We start from the raw sequence: 18,892 nt of genomic DNA on the forward strand, positions 1-18,892 counted from the left end.
TCAAGGAGAGAAGCAACTTAGAACTGAGGAGAAACTTCCTGACAGTTAGGACAATTAATCAGTGGAACAGCTTGCCTCCAGAAGTTGTGAATGCCCCAACACTGGAAGTCTTTAAGAAGATGTTGGTTAGCCATTTGTCTGGAACGATATACGGTTTCCTGCCTAGGCAAGGTCCCTTCCAACTCTGCTATTGTATTCTTGTAAGCAGTCTAAGTGCTTTCACTCCTGGGAGTTGCCAACTTCACATTGGAATGGAGACAGAACAGCCACACCGCACCAATTCCTTTTATCTTTGTTATTTATCATTTGAGCAAAATGGCACAATCTCTTTAAATGTTGCAGAATACTCAAAGGCACTCCAAGGGATATTGTTGAGATTTTACTGCTTTATCTTAGGCCTACTCCTTGGTTGCCAATTCATCTCCTGTTTCATTTCCCATTGTTAGTTGATGATCCCCCCCCCCCCCCATTTTGCAAACTGCTTTTCTAAGACTTTCTGGTTGTGGATGATAATAAAGGAATTGACATATTATATTAAGACAGGGAGAGATCCCAAGAAGTATTTGTGTTAGGCAGTGAGGCTGCACAGCAACATTTTTTTGCCGATTTATCACTATCTCCATCCGCATCTCCATTTCTGTCTTCATTTCTGTACAGGGTGGTTTGCATTAAAAAAAATGGAAAGCCTTTAAGTGTTAAACAGCTAAAGCCATAGTAAAACCAAAACTAATAAATGCAATGACTGAAAGCCTGATTAATTGTTGTGGCCCATCAGCTTCCAGCCCCTTCATCAGCCGTATCAGAAGAGGAGGAGGCATCGGACTCAGGATCAGCATCAAGGCAACTTGAGAGCTTGAAGAGGGAATGAAGCTTGCAGAGAGAGAGAGAGAGAGAGAGAGAGAGAGAGAGAGAGAGAGAGAGAGAGAGAGAGAGAGAGAGAGAGAGAGAGACGGAGCCTGGGCCGTCTGTCAGCTCTCAGATGGAGAGTCAACAGCCCCCAGGTGTGCCTGATGTGCAGATGCAAAGAAGGCAGAGGAGAGGAGAGCAGTGGAAATCTGTGGGCCGATCCTTGGGAAGGAAGAACCAGCACTGCTAGCGAAGCCCCTCCCTAGCTTTGGCGATAAAAGGCAGGGGATGGAAATGTATAGATGTGGCAGACAACTATTCATTTTCCTGCTGGACAGACTTGTTAGCTTGCGTTGAGAGACAAACCTTTTGCCGGGGCTTCCGCACTCCTAATTAATGAAATCTTTGAGTTCACTTCAGAGGGTTTGCCGTGTTTGGGGAGCTGGGTTGGAACACTAATATTATGAGCCTTTATAATTCTTTCAAAGACCTTTAAAGGAGATAGACTTTGATTTTCTGGTGGTTTCTGTTTCCAATATAGCTTACCTAGAGTAATTTTGGTATCAGGGTTTTCTAATTCTCATCAGTCGATCAATGAAAGCTGCAAGAAAACCCTTCCTGAATTTAGGGTAAAAAAATTAGAAGGCTTGTTCTCAAGTTGATGACAGATGTTCTGGGAACTCTTCTGATTCTTTTAACAAACACAGAGTTAACACAAATAAAAAAATTACCTTGCTACTTTATTTTTTTACCAAGAAGTATATTAACCAACTGTGATAAGTTCTTAAGCATAACAGCTTAAGAACAAACATCACACAGCCTCTCTTAACAGATCAATGTCGCTACTGCATCTTGAACTAACTTGTCACTGTGTTTATTTGGTTTGCCAGCTGTGCTTATATTCTGAGTTATATGGTAGAATGAACTGACTCTTATCTCTAAGCTTCACTGCGCATGTCACACATTCTACATTTTTTTTCCACTTTACTTTCTTTTGTTTGTCTGCCAAGGCAGACAGGAACTCTGCCAAAATGTAATAATTAGCTTAGTAAGTTTTGTTTTATTTTTCTTTACAATAAAAATGTTTTTCTTAGAATATATCTCGGGTTTATTTTGCTTATTTAAGAAGTATGCTTCAAGGAAATGCCACGATTCATACCTCGTTAATTACAGGGCTCAATTTACCCCTGACAAACTAAACTGTCCATGATATGTATTGTAATAGTCATATTGCCACTTTGTACAATGGTGTTTACTGTGTATGGACAGTCCTCGACTTACCACGCAATTGAGCCCAACATTTCTGTCATTAAGTGAGACATTTTTAAAGTGAAGTTTGCCCCATCTTATGAACTTTGTTGCCACTGTTGTTAAGTGAATCAGTGCAGTTGTTAAATTGGGTAACCTGGTTGTTAAGCGAATCAGGCTTCCCGCATTGACTTTGTTTGTCAGAAGGTCACAAAGGAGGATCACATGATCCCGGCACACTGCAACCATCATAAGGATGAACCAGTTGCCGAGCATTTGAATTGTGATCATGAGGATGCAGCAAAGGTCATAACTGTGAAAAACCATCATAAGTCACTTTTTCCAGCTCTGTTGTAACTTTGAATGGTCACTAAACAAACTGTTGTAAGCCGAGGACTACCTGTACACTGAATGAGTAAGAAAGAGAGTTGTGAAAATATCTACGGACCCCTCACATCCTGGACATAAACTGTTTTAACTTCTACCCTCAAGATGACGCTATAGATCATTGCACGCCAAAGCAACTAGACACAAGGACAGTTTCCCCCCGAATGCCATCACTCTGCTCAGGGGTGGGTTCCAGTAGGCACTACTGCCAGTTTGCTCATGTGCGCGCTGCGCATGTGTGCTTCATGTGTGCTGTGCGGGCATGCACAGTGCAATTAAAATTGTCCTGCACATGCGCAGAACCAAAAATCAAGATGGCGGCACCGACAGAGAATTGGTTTGGGGGCCATGGCAGGCCTGGGTCACTGCCAGTTCCAGAGACCCAGACTGCCAAACCACTGAACTGGGCCAAACTGGTAGGAACTGGTAGGAACCCACCACTGACTCTGCTAAACAACTAATTCCTACAACACTGTCTCATGCCCTGGAATGTCAAACCACCTACTAGAGCTATATTCCTATTATCCTTCTCATCTTTCCTATTACCTATCTCTTTAGCTTCTCAGGTCTATAACTTTGTTGTTTGTATCTTACAATTTATGTTGATTGCTTATTTAGTATCCTACAACTGCAAACTGAATGTTGTATCTTATGATGATGATGATTGTATTTTATGATTATGATTTATCACTTGTTGTTTGCACATACATTGAGAACTTAATGCACTGGAGGCAAATGCCTTGTGTGTGTCCAATCACACTTGGCCAATAAAGAATTGTACTTCTCCAGTATTTGAGCTAAAACCTGGTAAGCTTTTGCTCCAAATGTGCCATTTAATTTATTACTGCTACCCCATTTTGTTAGCGCTATAACTTAGTAGTGCTACTATAATGGGCATCGGAATAAAAAAAGGAAATCTCTTAATTGTCTATGAAAATTTAATTTATTTCTCAGTTACAGACGAATAAGGAAGAAATGGGAACAGCTTGAAGAAATGATTGGTTAATGTAAATATTATTTGGAGAAATAGTGCTAAGTCAGATTGCAAACTTCAAATAATTCATTGACTCAGCTGCATTAAGGTTTCAAAGCAGCCTTAAGGTGTGCTTTTAAATTGTCATCATTTCAAGGTGTGTTTATCATCACAGCCTTAAGATGTTTGTTTTTTTAATTGTCATTATGCAACATGATTTCTCTGTACTTTTTCATTATCTCAATGATAGGCATGGATGGATGGCAACCGACTAAAACTCAACCCTTCCAAGACGGAGTGGCTGTGGCTTCCGGCCTCCCGGTTCAACCAGGTACTTCCATCTCTGGCCATCGGGGGCGTCCAACTAGCCCCCATGGAACAGGTGCGCAATTTGGGCGTCCTCCTGGATGCCCGGCTGTCCATGGATAACCATGTAACAGCCGTGGCAAGGGGGGCGTTCCATCAGGTCCGCCTGATGCGCCAATTGCGCCCCTTATTGGACCGGGATGCCCTACGCACAGTCACCCATGCGCTAGTGACGTCTCGCCTGGATTACTGCAATGCTCTCTACATGGGGCTTCCCTTGAGATGCACTCGGAGACTACAGTTGGTCCAGAACGCGGCCGCGCGGGTGATTATGGGGAGGACTAGATTCTCCCCTGTAACACCTCTCCTGCGCGAGCTGCACTGGCTTCCTGTGGTCTACCGAGTGCGTTTCAAGGTTTTGATTATGATCTTTAAAGCGCTTCATGGCACAGGGCCTAGTTATATGCAGGATCGCATCCTGCCCCACACATCCCTACGACCAATTCGCTCACACAGAGAGGGACTTCTCCGGGTGCCGTCCGCCAAACAGTGCCGGGGGGCGACACCCAGGAGCAGAGCCTTCTCTGTGATGGGCCCAGCCCTGTGGAATGACCTCCCCCGTGACATCAGGATTACTTCCGATCTCCGCTCCTTCCGTGTACAGCTGAAGACCCACCTCTTTCAATTATCTGGCCTGGCTCAATCGCAATCGTAATTTTCTCATTCCTCCTAACTGTTTTTTAAATTGTTCTTAAATATTAATTCTTAACTGCATATTGGGTTTTTACAATTGGGGTATTTTAAAGCTGATTTTTAACTGTCTAATGATGTAATTTGTTTCCTCCTCCGTGTATGTATGTATGTGTGTTGTGTATGTATGTACGTTTTTGTGCTGTTATTTATCTTTTATGTTTTATGCTCCATTGTACGCCGCCCCGAGTCCTACTCGGAAAGGGAGCGGCTAATAAATCCAAATATTATTATTATTATTATTATTATTATTATTATTATTATTATTATTATTATTATGTACATAACCTCAGTTGCATCAAATCCCCAAATGTAATCCAGATGCTGCCATTCAGGAACATGTTGGTGATGTATGACATTACTCAGCCGTGCTATTAATGCCTGGAGGTCTTTTATGTTCACAAGTAAGTCATTTCCCCCAGACCAGAGTGCAATGGGTATTTTTATATCTTCAATCTTGCATACAGGAGGAGTCATCTGGGAAGAAAAGCAACACATTTAAACAATTAGTCAAAAACTGCTCAGGAAGAGATGCAACATATAAAACATTGCAAATTACCACTTTTAAAAAAGTCAGTGAGCAATCAAAGTAATAGAACTCAGTGCAAAGACTAAACCTGAGACGAAATTGAGGGTGTTATAGATTGAATGTGTTTTTTTTAACTCTAATGTTTGCCTTCAATACATAGCTGATCAGGTCAGAGCCTGTTATGACCCAGGTGATCAAGGAAATGCAAACCTTTAGAAAGTCCTTTTTTGCCCTCAAGACATGTTCAACAAATAGCCCTCCAATGGCCAGTAAGGCTCCACCCAGAGGTGGTATTCAGCAGGTTCTGGCCAGTTCTGGAGAATCGGTAGTGGAAATTTTGAGGAGTTCGGAGAACCGGTAAATATCACCTCTGACTGGCCCCACCCCATCTATTGATGGTGACTCTGTCTTCCGAGTCCCAGCTGATTGGGAGGAAATGGGGATGCTGCAGTAACCTTCCCCTGCAGTGGGGTGGGAATGGAGATTTTACAGTATCCTTCCCCTGCCCTGCCCACCAAGCCACATCCACAGAACCGATAGTAAAAAAATTTGAATCCAACCACTGGCTCCACCCCATGCTACTCTGTAGGCAGCTTCCCTCAGTCCCCCCAAACAACAGACCAAATATTACCAGGAAAGTCCACAAGGCAAAGTCCAGGCATAAGACAAATGGCAATTCTCAGGGCAAAAACAAGGTACAAGGCAAAGGCAGTTCTGAAGGTAAAGCAAAGAAAAGGGCAAAAGCAGGACACGAGGCAAGGGCAAGACCAACCGCAATCCTCGAAGCAAGGCAAAAAGGCATGAGTCAAAGTCGGGGCAGTATAATCCAAAATAACCAATTGTTCCTGCCAAAGACTAACTCCTCACGTCTTCTCCTTAAGTCATTCCACTCCAGGTGTTTTCCTTGTGATGAGGGATGGGGCGACCTTTTCCCATGTAGCCTTGCTACCCTTCTCTGAGCTGGCCACTCCGCTTTCCATGCATTTGGATGGAGCGGAGGATGCAGTTGTTCCTCATCAGAGGAGATCTGCTGCCTATCAGCACCACTGTCTTTCAGCAGCCGATCCTCCCCTGTGTCTATGAAGGCAGGCAGCTCTCCATCTGGTCAACCATCTCCCTCAATGCTCGAGGGGTCCGGGACAATATCGTCCTCAGACGCTGGCCTCTCCAAACATGCCAAGGGAGATGTGCCATCCTGTTAGATGGTCCCAGTTCCAACTCCTCCTTCGAATCAGGCTCCGATGGAGCCATGACAGAACCCCAGAAAGGAGAGGACATTCTACTATTGGTCCAAAAGAGAACATATTGGCTTACATTATTCATCTAATGCATTTGCTGATGTAAAGGAGCCTTGGTGCAGGCAAATTCTGATTTGACTCAGATTCCCATCCTTCTGAGGTTGGTAAAACAAAGACCCAGATTGTTGGGGACAATGTGCAAGTAATGCTTCTATATTTTAAACCACCCAGAGAGTCTGTAAAACACTATGGGGTGGTATATAAGTCTAAATGCTATTGCTATTTCATTGCTAAATGACTTGGCTGGGCAGGAAAGGTAGTCTCAAATTTAGGTGTTGACTGTCTTTAGATCAGGAAGGGCAAGAAATATTTCTCTGCACTTACAATCACTTTGATGACACTTTCCTTACTTTGCTCAACCTCAGCCTGCAAAGTTTGAAACAAGGTACAACCCCACCCCACCCTACCAATCTACAACTCATCTAAGAGGGAAACCATTCTGATCTAAAAGCTAGAAATGAGGAACAACATATTTCACATGAAAGCTGTTTTATTTTCATACCTGGTTATACCTCTCCGTATTCTTTTCCTTAGTGCCATAGTCATATGCTTGAAACACCTTTTTAGTATAGATCTACAATGAATAGTATGGAATTACAGAACTGAATAAAGGTATTACCAGTCATTTTGATAACATGATGCCACTTCTATAGAAGCTACTGTACATTGGCTTCCAGATGCAACTCATGGTGCTGGTTGTCTCCTTTATAAGTCTTCAAGGCTTGGGACTGAGTTACTTATGGGACCGTCTCTCCACAGTGGTCTCTATGAGGAGGGCCTGCTCTGGGTACCATCAGCTGTGGGCTGGATTGGTCCCAACCATGTAGATCTTCTGCAAGACTTTGAAAACTTGGTTTGCTGCCCAAGAGTGTAGTGCTGGGTGAGTGACATAATTCTGACTGTGCTGATAATTGTTTGGATAATGCTAATGTTAGGTGAGATATACATAGAGTACATACACACACCTGTCATTAGCTCAAATTTGTACATAAGCCAGAACAGGTTTATTGTATTACTTAAAATACTGTATATGTAATATTGTGCAATGAAACTGATCCATTGTAAGCAACCAAAACAGCAAGCTCAGTTCTTAACTATTTTTCATCTTTCAACCAGGACACTCTTAACTTGGAGACTTGCTATGGAAATAATAAAGATTGCAGCTTAAATAGAAAAGCTGTATGCTAACATCACATGCTGAATGAGCTCAATGTAGTTCCAGTTATTATAAGCTGCTGATTATTACCCCCAAAAAGCGGCAGTTTGGGGTAATGTCACAAACCTTGCAGTTCTAGGTTGCCTTCTCTGATCTAGTGCTGTTCTTCTAAGCCAGATTTTTACTTTAAATTAGTCAATAAGGCTTAATCAATTTTTAATTTAAAAAACCCCGTAAACCTTAAACGCCTCTGTGGACTGTATAGTTTCAGATATTCAATTTTTTTCCCCTTTCTGTCACCAGATGATCATGAATGGTTCACCTTAAGTATAATTTTATTATAACAAGGGAATTTATAAATCATATACTTAAATATATTTGTTTGGGAAGTTTCTTTTTCCTGACCCATTCTATTCCATTCCACTCCACTCATTAACTTCTTCTATATTTCATTAGTTCGAATTTGTACATAAGCCAGGCAGGTTTTATTACATAATACTTTTAAAGTAATACTTTGTAATGAAATTGAACCATTAAAAGCAACAAATACAGTAATCACTGTGATGATCATGAATGGTTCACTTTAGATATAATTTTATTATAACAAGGGGATTTAGGAATCATATGCTTAAATATATTTCTTTGGTGGGCTTCTTTTACCTGATCTGTTCTGTTCTGTTCTGTTCCATTCCATTCCATTCCACTCCATTCTGTTCCATTCCACTCCACTCCACCCTACTCATTAACTTGTTCTATTTGTGTCTAGTACTGCTAGCAAAATGGGGTTAATGTGTATGCATGTGATTTATCGTTTATGATTGTCACTGATGCTTGAAATGTTTAATAAATTCACACATGGCTCCACTGCATCCAGATTTAGTCAAAAGAAATCCACATATAGTACAATGATTAACAGATCTCTTTTATGTATGATTAGAACTGGATTCAATGTGTGGTACAAAAACCTACCTGTTTCCAGTGAAGAAGTTTCTGTACAGATGTTCCAGCAGGAGAATGTGCTACATACACGTCCATACGACTCTGAAATAAAACAATTGTTTATCTTAATTCCCTAATTAATTTCATCTGCTGTGTAGCAAAAAATCAATTAGAGTCTATTGTAAATTTGCGGGTCTACTTACATTCATGAGTAGACCTGATACAATAGATGAACATCCGCAATCCAGGATACTCTCTAGTAATGTGCAGTGCAGTAGATTTAATTTTCATAATTTGGCTGGAATTACTCTATTCATTTGCTATATCGTTACGTTGTATTTTGAAGTTGAATGCATATACATCAATAGTTTTGGATGATTAGAACCATTCGTTATCCTGCAGCTAGCCAAAAAGATAAAGGGGAAGCTCAGAATGCAATCTATGTACTTTGTTTATACATACCATGTTGATATTGGGAGTGTTAGGACCAGCTACAAAAGACATTAAAAATCCGCAGAGTTTAGGTTGAAAATTACAAAGTGCCACCATAAGTTTTTTCATACTGGTGGGATATTGCAAAAATCCTTTGTAGCCATACAGTGGCTGAAATATATTAATTAATTAATTAATTAAGCCAAATCAAATATCATCCCAACCCCACATCTGCTGTTAACCATAGGCAGTTTCTCTCCCACTATAAATTTAAGAAAAACTCTGAAGTTCAGGAATACGCAAATTGGATCTTTGTATGATACATGAGAGTTGAAATTCCAAAAGGTGGACAAGAAAAAATAAAAGCTGGTTTAATTTAGGTGATTGTAATTAGAACTATATTAATAAAACGTAAGTAATGTGAGAATCTTCACATATCATATCATGATTTTTTATTGTTTCTTCTTAAAAACAACCCATAGTCACTTTTGAAGCTTTTATCTCATTTTATTTTCTTTCAAACATTTATATAGCCACCATCTTTCAGCCAACTTTGGTGGCTCCCAGAGATTCAAAAACATAAAATATTTTTAAAAGTTTTTGTTTATTAGTTTATAATATAAAATACAAATATTAGGAAAATAAGGGAGGAACGGGAGAAGGGAAATGTGTGGGGCAAAGGAAAAAAATAAATAAAAGGCATTGACTTGTAGTAGAATAGCATCAAACTTCAACGTTTTACTTTTACAAAATAACATTTAGATTAATATACCACTTCACAATACTTTACAGCCCTCTCTAAGCGGTTACAGAGTCAACATATTGCCCCCAATAATCTGGGTCCTTATTTTACCGACCTTGGAAGCCTGAGTCAACTTTGAGCAGTGAGGTATCCTGTAGTACTGTATTCTAACCACTGTGTCATCACGGCTCTTATAATAGTATAAACTAGCCATTTCGATAACAACAAACCGATTAATCGGTAAAACCCAAAATCAAAGCCTCATTTTTTTCCATCTCAAGTGCAACGAGGTTTCCAAGTAGAAACAAGAGTAATTGTATTTTTTAAAAAATTTTATCAAAGCATTAAATTTATCCAAATTAAAAACATAAAATCTTGTTAAAAACTATAAAACACAACCAGTGAAAACATAAAAATGAATGCAATCCATGTTAACGAGCCATCAGTTAACCTTCTCCTGATGCTGGGGGGCGGGGGGGGGGGAGAGGCAGGTCTTTATGGCCTTAATGAAAACTAAAAGGGGGGCCCTTGAACTTCAGGTAGCAAAGCATTTCATAGGACAGGGGCTGCCACTGCAAAGGCCCATTTCCTAGCTCCCCTCTGATGGCAGTGTTGAAAGGATTCTAAGGGACCTGGTAGAATGAGTAGATGTCCTTAGGGAAAGGTAGTCCTGCAGATAGCCTGGCCCTGAGCCAAATAGGACTTTAAAGATGATGACCAGCACTTTGAATTGCACCCAAAATGAAACTAGAAGCTAATGCAGCTCTTACAACAGAAGTGTTACATGGGCGAACCATGGGGCTCCCATTATTTTGCATGCTGCTACATTCTAGACCAATGGAAGTTTCTAGATGAATGTCTATGCAGATTTTTCAATCATCCAGGTCATGGTTGTCCCAAAGGTGCTTTCTTTCAAGAGACAACTAGACCTTGTGGTTTTTCTTGGATTACGTTTCCTTTCTTATCCAAGAAGCTTCTTGAGCTCTGACTGGATGGTGGGAAATGGAAGGATTTATACTCCTTGCAGACAGCTGGTCATTTACATCTTTTCAGTGGGTCATTAAGATCACCTGAAGGTGTATCTGTGTCATCAGGATCACCTGAGTGGTGCAAATTGGTGTGGAGCTTTCTTGGAACTGTTGAAAGGACTGAGTTGTAGATGATGTTGTATCCTTCCCCCTCTGTTGAGAGAAGGCTATTCAATTTTGATATAGATGGCCTCTTTAACCCCTCTTGCAAATCAATAATCCTCTCCTATCCAAAATATGGACTTTATTGTCTTCATAAGAGTGGCCTTTGCCTTTTAAATGCAGATGGACTACTGAATCTAGTACTGATGTGTTTGTTCTCCTATGTTGTGCCATGCATTTATGAAATGGTTATGAAGTGGAACAAAACTTTCTTTTCTTGCCTTCTGGTGCTTTGGAAAAGATGTTGACCCCTTCTTCTTTGTAACAGTCCTTCAAATACTGGAATACTGCTATCATGTCATCCCTGGTCCTTCTTTTCTCTATACTGGCCATACCCAATTCCTGCAAACCATTCCTCGTATGTCTTAGCATCCAGGTGATCATGAGTAAGGCATCCTGATCAGGGGTGAAATGCTACTGATTCTGGCTGGTTCGCCTGAACCAGTAGTAAAAATGCTACTTGTTCGCCCGAACCGGTATTAAAAATGCTTTAAAAAGTAAAAAAAAAAGTTCTGACGATCAGCTGTGCGACAATCAGCTGTGCTGCATGATTGCTGGAACTTATTTTTACTTTTTAAAGCGTTCTTAAACTACCGATTCTCCTGAACTGGTAGTATAAAAATGCTTTAAAAAGTAAAAAAAAATCTGAAGATCAGCTGTGCAACAATCAGCTGTGCCGCACAATCGTCGGAACGTATTTTTACTTTTTAAAGCATTTTTAAACTATTGGCTTGCCTGAACCTGTAGTTAAAAAATGCTTTAAAAAAGTTTTTAAAAAGTTTGGCATGCAAGCAAACCAATAGCAGTCTTCAGAGCATTTCACCCCTGGTCCTGATCTAGGAAAGGGCAGAATTGGTACATCAGACAAATGTGTGCAAAGCCCTCCCAGCCAGGTTTTGGGAGGGAGGTACTACTTGTGCCTCCCTGTCTTAGACATCAATATCAGAAGAGGGTAGGATAATTGCCCTCCTTTCCAAGCTATACCTATCAGTAGCTTTCATTACTTTAGTGTAACTTTACCCAAAACACTTACCCGAAACACTGGACGATACAGCCAGATGTTTACTATTGGACTTGTAGCATATGTTACTGTGGCTACAGGTCCCATTCCAAAAAAGACCTTGATTTTTTCAGCCAGTTCTGGCCAAGAAGAGAATGAGATTAAACTTGGGGGGGGGGGAAAGCTTTTGCAAAGAAACTGAATCTCTTCAACTGTGTAGGAGAGCAAACAACTATTATTTTTGTTCTTGCTCCTGCATTTCAGAATTGTGCATTCTGTACACAATGCACAGAGGAGACTTGCATCTTTGGATTGCAATCAAAGAGCTGGATTGCATGATGAGTGTGAGATGCAGAGGAGGGAGAAATAGCTATTTCTTGTTCTCATTTTCACAATGGGAAGATGCATCACATGATTCAGGTGCCTTCATTGATCAGCCAGAAGAAAATTGCTGAAACACAAGACTATCACTTCATGCTAGGACACATTGTTTATATGCAAAAGTCATAGGCTTATCTTTGTGTAGAGTGTAGAAAGACTAATTGCAGAAAATTCTTAGCGAGGAAGACTGGGTTAAATGAGCCAAACATTTCAAAGTGGCTCATGATTCATAGAAATTCAAAAGTTGATTTGTTCAATTCTTCCTGCCTTGGCCTCCTCCATAAACTATTTGCCTGGAGAGATTCATTCTCAAATTGTTCACTGCAAGCTGCACAATTGAAATGTGTAGACTGTATTGGTTTTCCCCATTCATCCCTGCTCATGGATTTGCCTCTATAACTTACCAGCAGCTGTGCCTTCTGAATAGCCCACATAATAAAGCTGCTGCTGTTTGGTTTTGTTTAGGATAAAGTTTATGATGGCTGGAATGTCATAGTATCCCATCTCATGAAAACTAGGAAGAAACAAAGGAAGCACATTGCTTTAGAAATGCCAGCCTAGATCATCTTGCTCAGAAATTGGCTCAGTTGATCACATGGAAAGGATCACAGGGTAAAAAGCCATAAAGATATTCATGCAAATGTAAGAAGGATTTTACAAGAGGGAAATCAAGATCAGGTTGTTGGGAAATTTTTAGGAGAAAATAATAGCTTGCAAGACTACAGACCTTGTTGAACTAGTACTACCAGATTAATAGTAGAGGTGGTGTTCAACCAGTTCGGACCGGTTCATCCCACTTACCCTCTCCTGCGCTATGCCATCCTATTTAGGCATGTTTTCAAGCCACATTCATGCATGTAAACTGTGTGCATGAGCAAAGAGCATGTGCGGACTGCCGTATGCGTGCGCTCACATTTGCGAACCAGTAGGGAAAGTAAGTGAATACCACCCCTGATTAATACACTCAGCCCAGATCCTGATTTAGTTTAATCTTGGCACCAGCCAGTTCACAGAATATCACTAGATTGAATGTAATTAAAATGTTTGCTAAGAAGAATTGCTGAACACACAAGTGGAGGAAGGAAATATTTTAGAGTCCTTTTTAGTGGCAGGAAAAGCAAACCGCAGACAACTGTGCTTCCTGCCCAATGGAAAGTAAAGAGCATTTGAAAGTGACTTTCATCATTACATCTTTCCAAGATAATGTTAAAAACATTAAAACGATTAAAATCTGCAAATTCATGCATAGGTCAATTGCATAACTTAGCAAATATATTTACGTTATTTATCACTAGATATTGCAGCATTAAAAGAACTTTCTCTTTAGAAAAAGAGAACTTTCTCTTCTCTTCTTTTTTGAATCTGGTCTTTGTGTTCTCTGGAACCTCTGTTTGACTCTGAGTTTATATATTCTTTTGAGGAAAGAATGGAATAAGCTTAGTAGAATAAAACCCAAGAGATCAGCTTTAACCCCTAGTTCTACATTTTATTATTTTACTTTACTTTACTTTATATTTTATTTTATTTATCTTTTTTTTATCTTGTCTGGTCTAAGCATTTTATTTATTTTTATTTTATTTCATTCTTTTTTTTTTGTCCCTTCAAGTCATTCTTGATTCCAAGCAACTGTCTCAACGAGTCCCTAAAGTTTACTTGGCAAGATTTCAGAAGTGGTTTGCCATTGCCTGTATAAAAGAGACTGACTGGCCCATGGGCACCGGGCTAGATTCTTGCTCAAGATAGACTCCTCATACACTCCTGGTTTCCAGCCCGATGCCTTAACCACTGCAACAAACTGCTTCCTGCTTCTATCTTTTGAAGGTAATAATTAATCATAATCTGCTATCCCTTTTAGATTTTCTTACCTAAAGCTCCAGAATTCGTTCTGCCACAGCTTCAGGGTCTTATGATTTGAAGACCAGGTGTTTCCTCTCCTATTTCCAAGCCAAACATCATAACCATTATCTGCTAATATGAAACCAAAACTGTTGTGGGGCTGGTTAGAAATCCAGTGGGAACCATCTCCTATGATGCTATGTACCAAAAACACAACAGGTTGTGCAGCTGTAAAATTACAAGAGATGCTTTTTTAATGAGCCAGATCATTGAAGATTGCAAAATAATTGAAGTATAAGTTGCTAATAAAACTTGCAAGAATCAATATTTGTGGTACATTGTCACAAGGTAAGTTACACTGGTTGGAATGAGAGCATGATCATTATGTGGTTAAATCTATAGAGTTTAGGAATTGAGGTTTTATTGATTCAATGGATCTGTGTTCCAATATCTCAGGGGTTGCCACAAAGAAGAGGGAGTCAAACTATTCTCCAAGGCACCTGAGGGTAGAAGAAGAAGCAATGGGTGGAAACTAATCAAGGAGAGAAGCAACTTAGAACTGAGGATAAATTTCCTGACAGTTAGAACAATTAATCAGTGGAACAGCTTGCCTCCAGAAGTTGTGAATGCCCCAACACTGGAAGTCTTTAAGAAGATGTTGGATAGCCATCTGTCTGAAACGGTATAGGGTTTCCTGCCTAGGCAGGGGGTTGGACTAGAAGGCCTCCAAGGTCCCTTCCAACTCTACTATTGTATTGTATTATTACTTGCATAAGCATATCCAACTCCATTCCTTCGTCTCCAACATTATGATATATTCTCAACCGTATAATCTTCAAATTTAGAGTCTTATATAGAAAGTTTGTAGAACGCTTCTTCTTTAAAAGAGATTGACTAGATTGTTTATCCTATTGAATCATCCATTGTTTATAAACAGTATCATGATGTACAATACCTCAGGGTGCCTCATTATACCCACAAATTGAGAATATATTTTACTTACTCTTTCAAGACTCAGCCTATTTAAATTATGCATTGGACTACTAAGCAGGTTTAATAGCTAAAACTTTTTTCCCCAATTCTTCTTAAATGGGATTTGCCTTTGAACGTTTTTTTTAAAAAAAATCTTCACTGTTTATTTTTAAACATTTCTTTAATAGACAATTCCACAGATGTCTTCTTATGAGATTACTTTCCTGAATTCTTGATCATTTTTATTATAAACGATACAGGATTTCAGCTAAAATCAAGGGTAAAATAGTAACGCCAGCAATTAGAATTCAAAATATATATTGATTTTGATAGAAGCAGCACCTAATAGGGATTTACTTGTAAAGGTCTGCTATAGTTCTAGTAAAATTACAATTGTCACTCTATTTTGTCATCGGGTGGTTTTGTTCTTGGGAGCCTTAGTTTCTTTCCTGCAGCATCTGTTGCCATGATTTGTCACAATACTTTACTATTTTATGATACCATTCTTGCATTTAAAACTTTTTTTTATTGGAAAAAAGCAATGTAAGATTCTCAAAAATCTCAATTGCTGTATTTTTCAGAGTATAAGATGCTCCAAAGAGTAATACGCACCTAGCTTTTGGGGAGGAAAACAAGGGGAAAAAATCTGTCTCATTGCAGCAAGCAGCAAAGAGCAAACAGGCAGTTTCAGTGTCAATTTCAGTTGCAGTGGGCCTCCTGATGGTCAGCTGTTTCAGGCATGTGGAGGCAGCAATAGGCAATGGCAATCTCTGCAGCCTGAAACAGCTGATGGTCAGGAAGCCAATCCAACCGACAATCAGCTGCTTATGTTAATCAGGTTGTGCTGAAGCTGAAACTGGCTGTTTGCTGTTTGATTCAAGGAGGCAAATTGCTGGGAGGCAGAGGCCAAAGGGTGGGGGCTGGCGGATGTGCGGGGCTACATTCAGTGTATAAGACACACCCAAATTTTCATCCTCTTTTAGGGGAAAAAGTGTGTCTTATACTCCAAAAAATGCGTTATTCACTCAGTTGGTCTTTAAAAAAAAATGTTGTAATTGGGCTGTTTTGTTCTTGGTAGTTTCTTTCTTGCAACATCTGATGCCATGATTTGTCAGCTGGTCTCTTAAGCTTATAGGTCCTTCAAGACATTTTGACTGTCTCCTTTTCTAAGATATTGAAAGGAGAATGTTACAGTACAATTTCTTGTAACACCCAATACAAATGTCAGTGTTCATTCTGAAATTATCACATTTCATTTTGAAGAGACAGATCATTCCACCTTAGTTATTGAAAAGTATTCTCAGCCATGTTCTTTAAGAATCTTACACAAGGTCACATAGATTCGTCAAGAGTAGAATGGTCCTCCTCCAGAGCAAAGGTAGCTGGTTTGCCATTTTTTTAAATCCAACTGCCATTGGATGCCATTTGATTTGTCCCTGGTCTTACCTTTATTTGCATCATTATACCTTCCCTGTGGTATTCTGTTAATGGTAAGTATATATCCATCTTCTGTTTCAACATGATATTCCTCACTTGGATAGTTATGAAAATGGATAATTTCACTCTGTAAGTAGAAAAATAAGAAAACACAGCAAACTTTTCTGAAGTTATATTTTCTGAACACAAACGGACAAACAAGATGATGAATATTGTAGAAAGCTCAGGAATATTCTATTCCAACATCAAGGAGGTTGCCAAAAATATAGACTTTCAAAAGATGGAGCATAAGCGAATTCAGATTTATTTGTTGAGGATTCATCCCCAAAGTTAGTGGAATGAAAAGTTTTAAGAACATTAATAAACTTTTGAAGTACTTTGAATGACACAGACAAAAATAAAAGCAAGGGTTTTGTTTTTCATTAAAAGAATTGAGAATCCCAAATGCCTTCAATATGTGTTTCTTTTGACTTCTGTGTAGAATGGAGAGTTTTGCACAGAACCCCTTTTTACAGAATTTTTAAGTTTTTCTTTCTATGTAGATTCGTATAGAGGGAATTGTTTAACATGTGCAAAGCTCTTACTCTATGCTTAGCGCAAGAGTAATCAGAACCAACTTCGTAAAAAATATAGAATGTGAAATAGAAATTATATGGTTGACCTGTGATAAGACTGGCAAAAAAATAATTATTTGTAGGGCTCCTTACTAGGGGTTTAGATCTGGATTAGGGTGGTCCTGGAATTGATTTTTTTTCCAGAAAAAATAAAGTGCCTTTAAACATCATCTCTAAGCCCACAGATTTCTACAAAAATATTGCATAGTGAAGTTTTCTGTAGAAACAGTGTCTATTATTACATACCTTGCTTGGTTGTATGTAAAATATTGCACTGTTAATATTTAAAGATAAGTATTTCTATGCTAACCCAGATTGTATTTTTAATTAGATTTTTGGAGGCATTGCAAAGGATCATTTTATACCGTCTATATTGTCTACTGTTCAAATTTCTCCTAACCCTTTTCTTCATTATGGAGCCCCTTTAAATTCTATTTGTGGCCATGGACCAGGGCCAGAAAACCCCTTAACTCAAGATTTAAATCATAACCTTTCTTAAGCCTTTGTGGGCGCTCTGTGATGACATCACAGCCCCCCAATGTTCCGCAGACCATAGACTGAGAACCACTGAACCTGTTTGAAACATCTGGAATTGCTTCTCAGAATACTTTTTACGATAAAACCTTTCTTAAACCTTTTTCAAAGCTATCATTTCCATCAGGTTTTGGGGTCCTTTTTCGGCTCATTATAAATGAGCAAAACAAACTAAGCGGGTATGAAAAGAATCGATGTGGCTAATTTTCCTCTGTATCCTAAATTCATGTTCACAGAGTAAAAGACAGCCAGTTCCTCCCCACAGCAGGCCCCATTCTACCCAGCTCATTGCTGCAGCCTTCTCTACCATGTTTTCTGGGAAATCTTCTCTTCTCTACCATCTTCTGATCATTAACATCGAGGGATAAAGTTGGTGCAAAGAATTTTAAATTACATATACTTGAGACATCGAGTAAGACATTAACATCAAATCACAACTTTTTGCTTTTCCATAATAGTATGAACAAGTCATTTCTATAAAGATCTATCAGTCTAATCTGTAAAACCCGAAGTCAGACTTTTATTCTTTTCCACATCACGCACGGAGTTCAGAAATGGTCTCCATGTGGAAACAAAAGTACTTATGTTCTTTTCTTTAATCAAAGTGGTCAATTTTGCCATTTCACCTTCTGCATCCATTCGTCCATAGTAGGAATTGAACTGTCCTTCCATTATTGTGCATACTATACTGTTGCTGCTGTCAACATATATAATAACAAAGTTCCAATTTTTTTCTCCAGTTCTTTTCCTGTTAAACCCAAAAGGAAAAGTTCTGGTTTCAATTTTATCTCATTTTTTTAAAAAATGTATTAAAATATGAATCATATTCCTTTTTCTTTTTTGCTTTATCACATGTCCACCATATATAATAAAAGGTCCCCTCTTTACTTCTACACTTCCAGCATTCATTTGACATACCTTTGTACATCTCAGATAACTTACCTTGGGTTAAATACCAATGATTCATTATCTTATGAAATTTTTCTTTTAGATTGTAGTTTAATGTGAATTTTAAACCTTCATCCACATATTTTCCCATTGTCCAAACATCACATTATATCCAAAGTTCCTTGTCCACTGAATCCTACAATGTTTTACAAGTTATAGATTTTAGCAATATGATCATCATTGCCATATAATAAGATTTCCAATTCATTTTTAACAAAACCAAATCCACAACTTTTTAAAATCCAGTTTAAATCTTTTTTTCAGTTGTTGATAGGTGAACTAGTGGCATACGTAACTTTATCATTCAAGTTCATCTTTTTTTTAAAAAAAAAAAACAAAGTTTTATTGGTTTTTTTAAAATTTACAGGGAAAAA

The 18,892-nt window shown here is 38.9% G+C and overlaps 1 protein-coding gene across 1 annotated transcript in view; it reads right to left on the minus strand.

Moving 5' to 3' along the window:
* Nucleotides 1-3,347: 3,347 nt before the first annotated feature.
* The window catches only part of LOC309392654 (lysosomal acid lipase/cholesteryl ester hydrolase-like), a gene marked incomplete at both ends in the record, with an annotated part of 40,652 nt that continues 25,107 nt past the window's right edge, over nucleotides 3,348-18,892 (minus strand). Inside the window, 9 exons of the mRNA XM_081954084.1 lie at nucleotides 3,348-3,366; nucleotides 4,794-4,987; nucleotides 6,840-6,911; nucleotides 8,463-8,534; nucleotides 8,895-9,035; nucleotides 11,830-11,962; nucleotides 12,578-12,691; nucleotides 14,043-14,241; nucleotides 16,432-16,549. Of these exons, the coding sequence (XP_081810210.1) occupies nucleotides 3,348-3,366; nucleotides 4,794-4,987; nucleotides 6,840-6,911; nucleotides 8,463-8,534; nucleotides 8,895-9,035; nucleotides 11,830-11,962; nucleotides 12,578-12,691; nucleotides 14,043-14,241; nucleotides 16,432-16,549 (1,062 nt within the window). The remainder of the gene's footprint in view (nucleotides 3,367-4,793; nucleotides 4,988-6,839; nucleotides 6,912-8,462; nucleotides 8,535-8,894; nucleotides 9,036-11,829; nucleotides 11,963-12,577; nucleotides 12,692-14,042; nucleotides 14,242-16,431; nucleotides 16,550-18,892) is intronic.

Source organism: Natrix helvetica (assembly GCF_964273705.1).
Source record: "Natrix helvetica genome assembly, chromosome: 5".
Classification (NCBI taxonomy): domain Eukaryota; kingdom Metazoa; phylum Chordata; class Lepidosauria; order Squamata; family Natricidae; genus Natrix; species Natrix helvetica.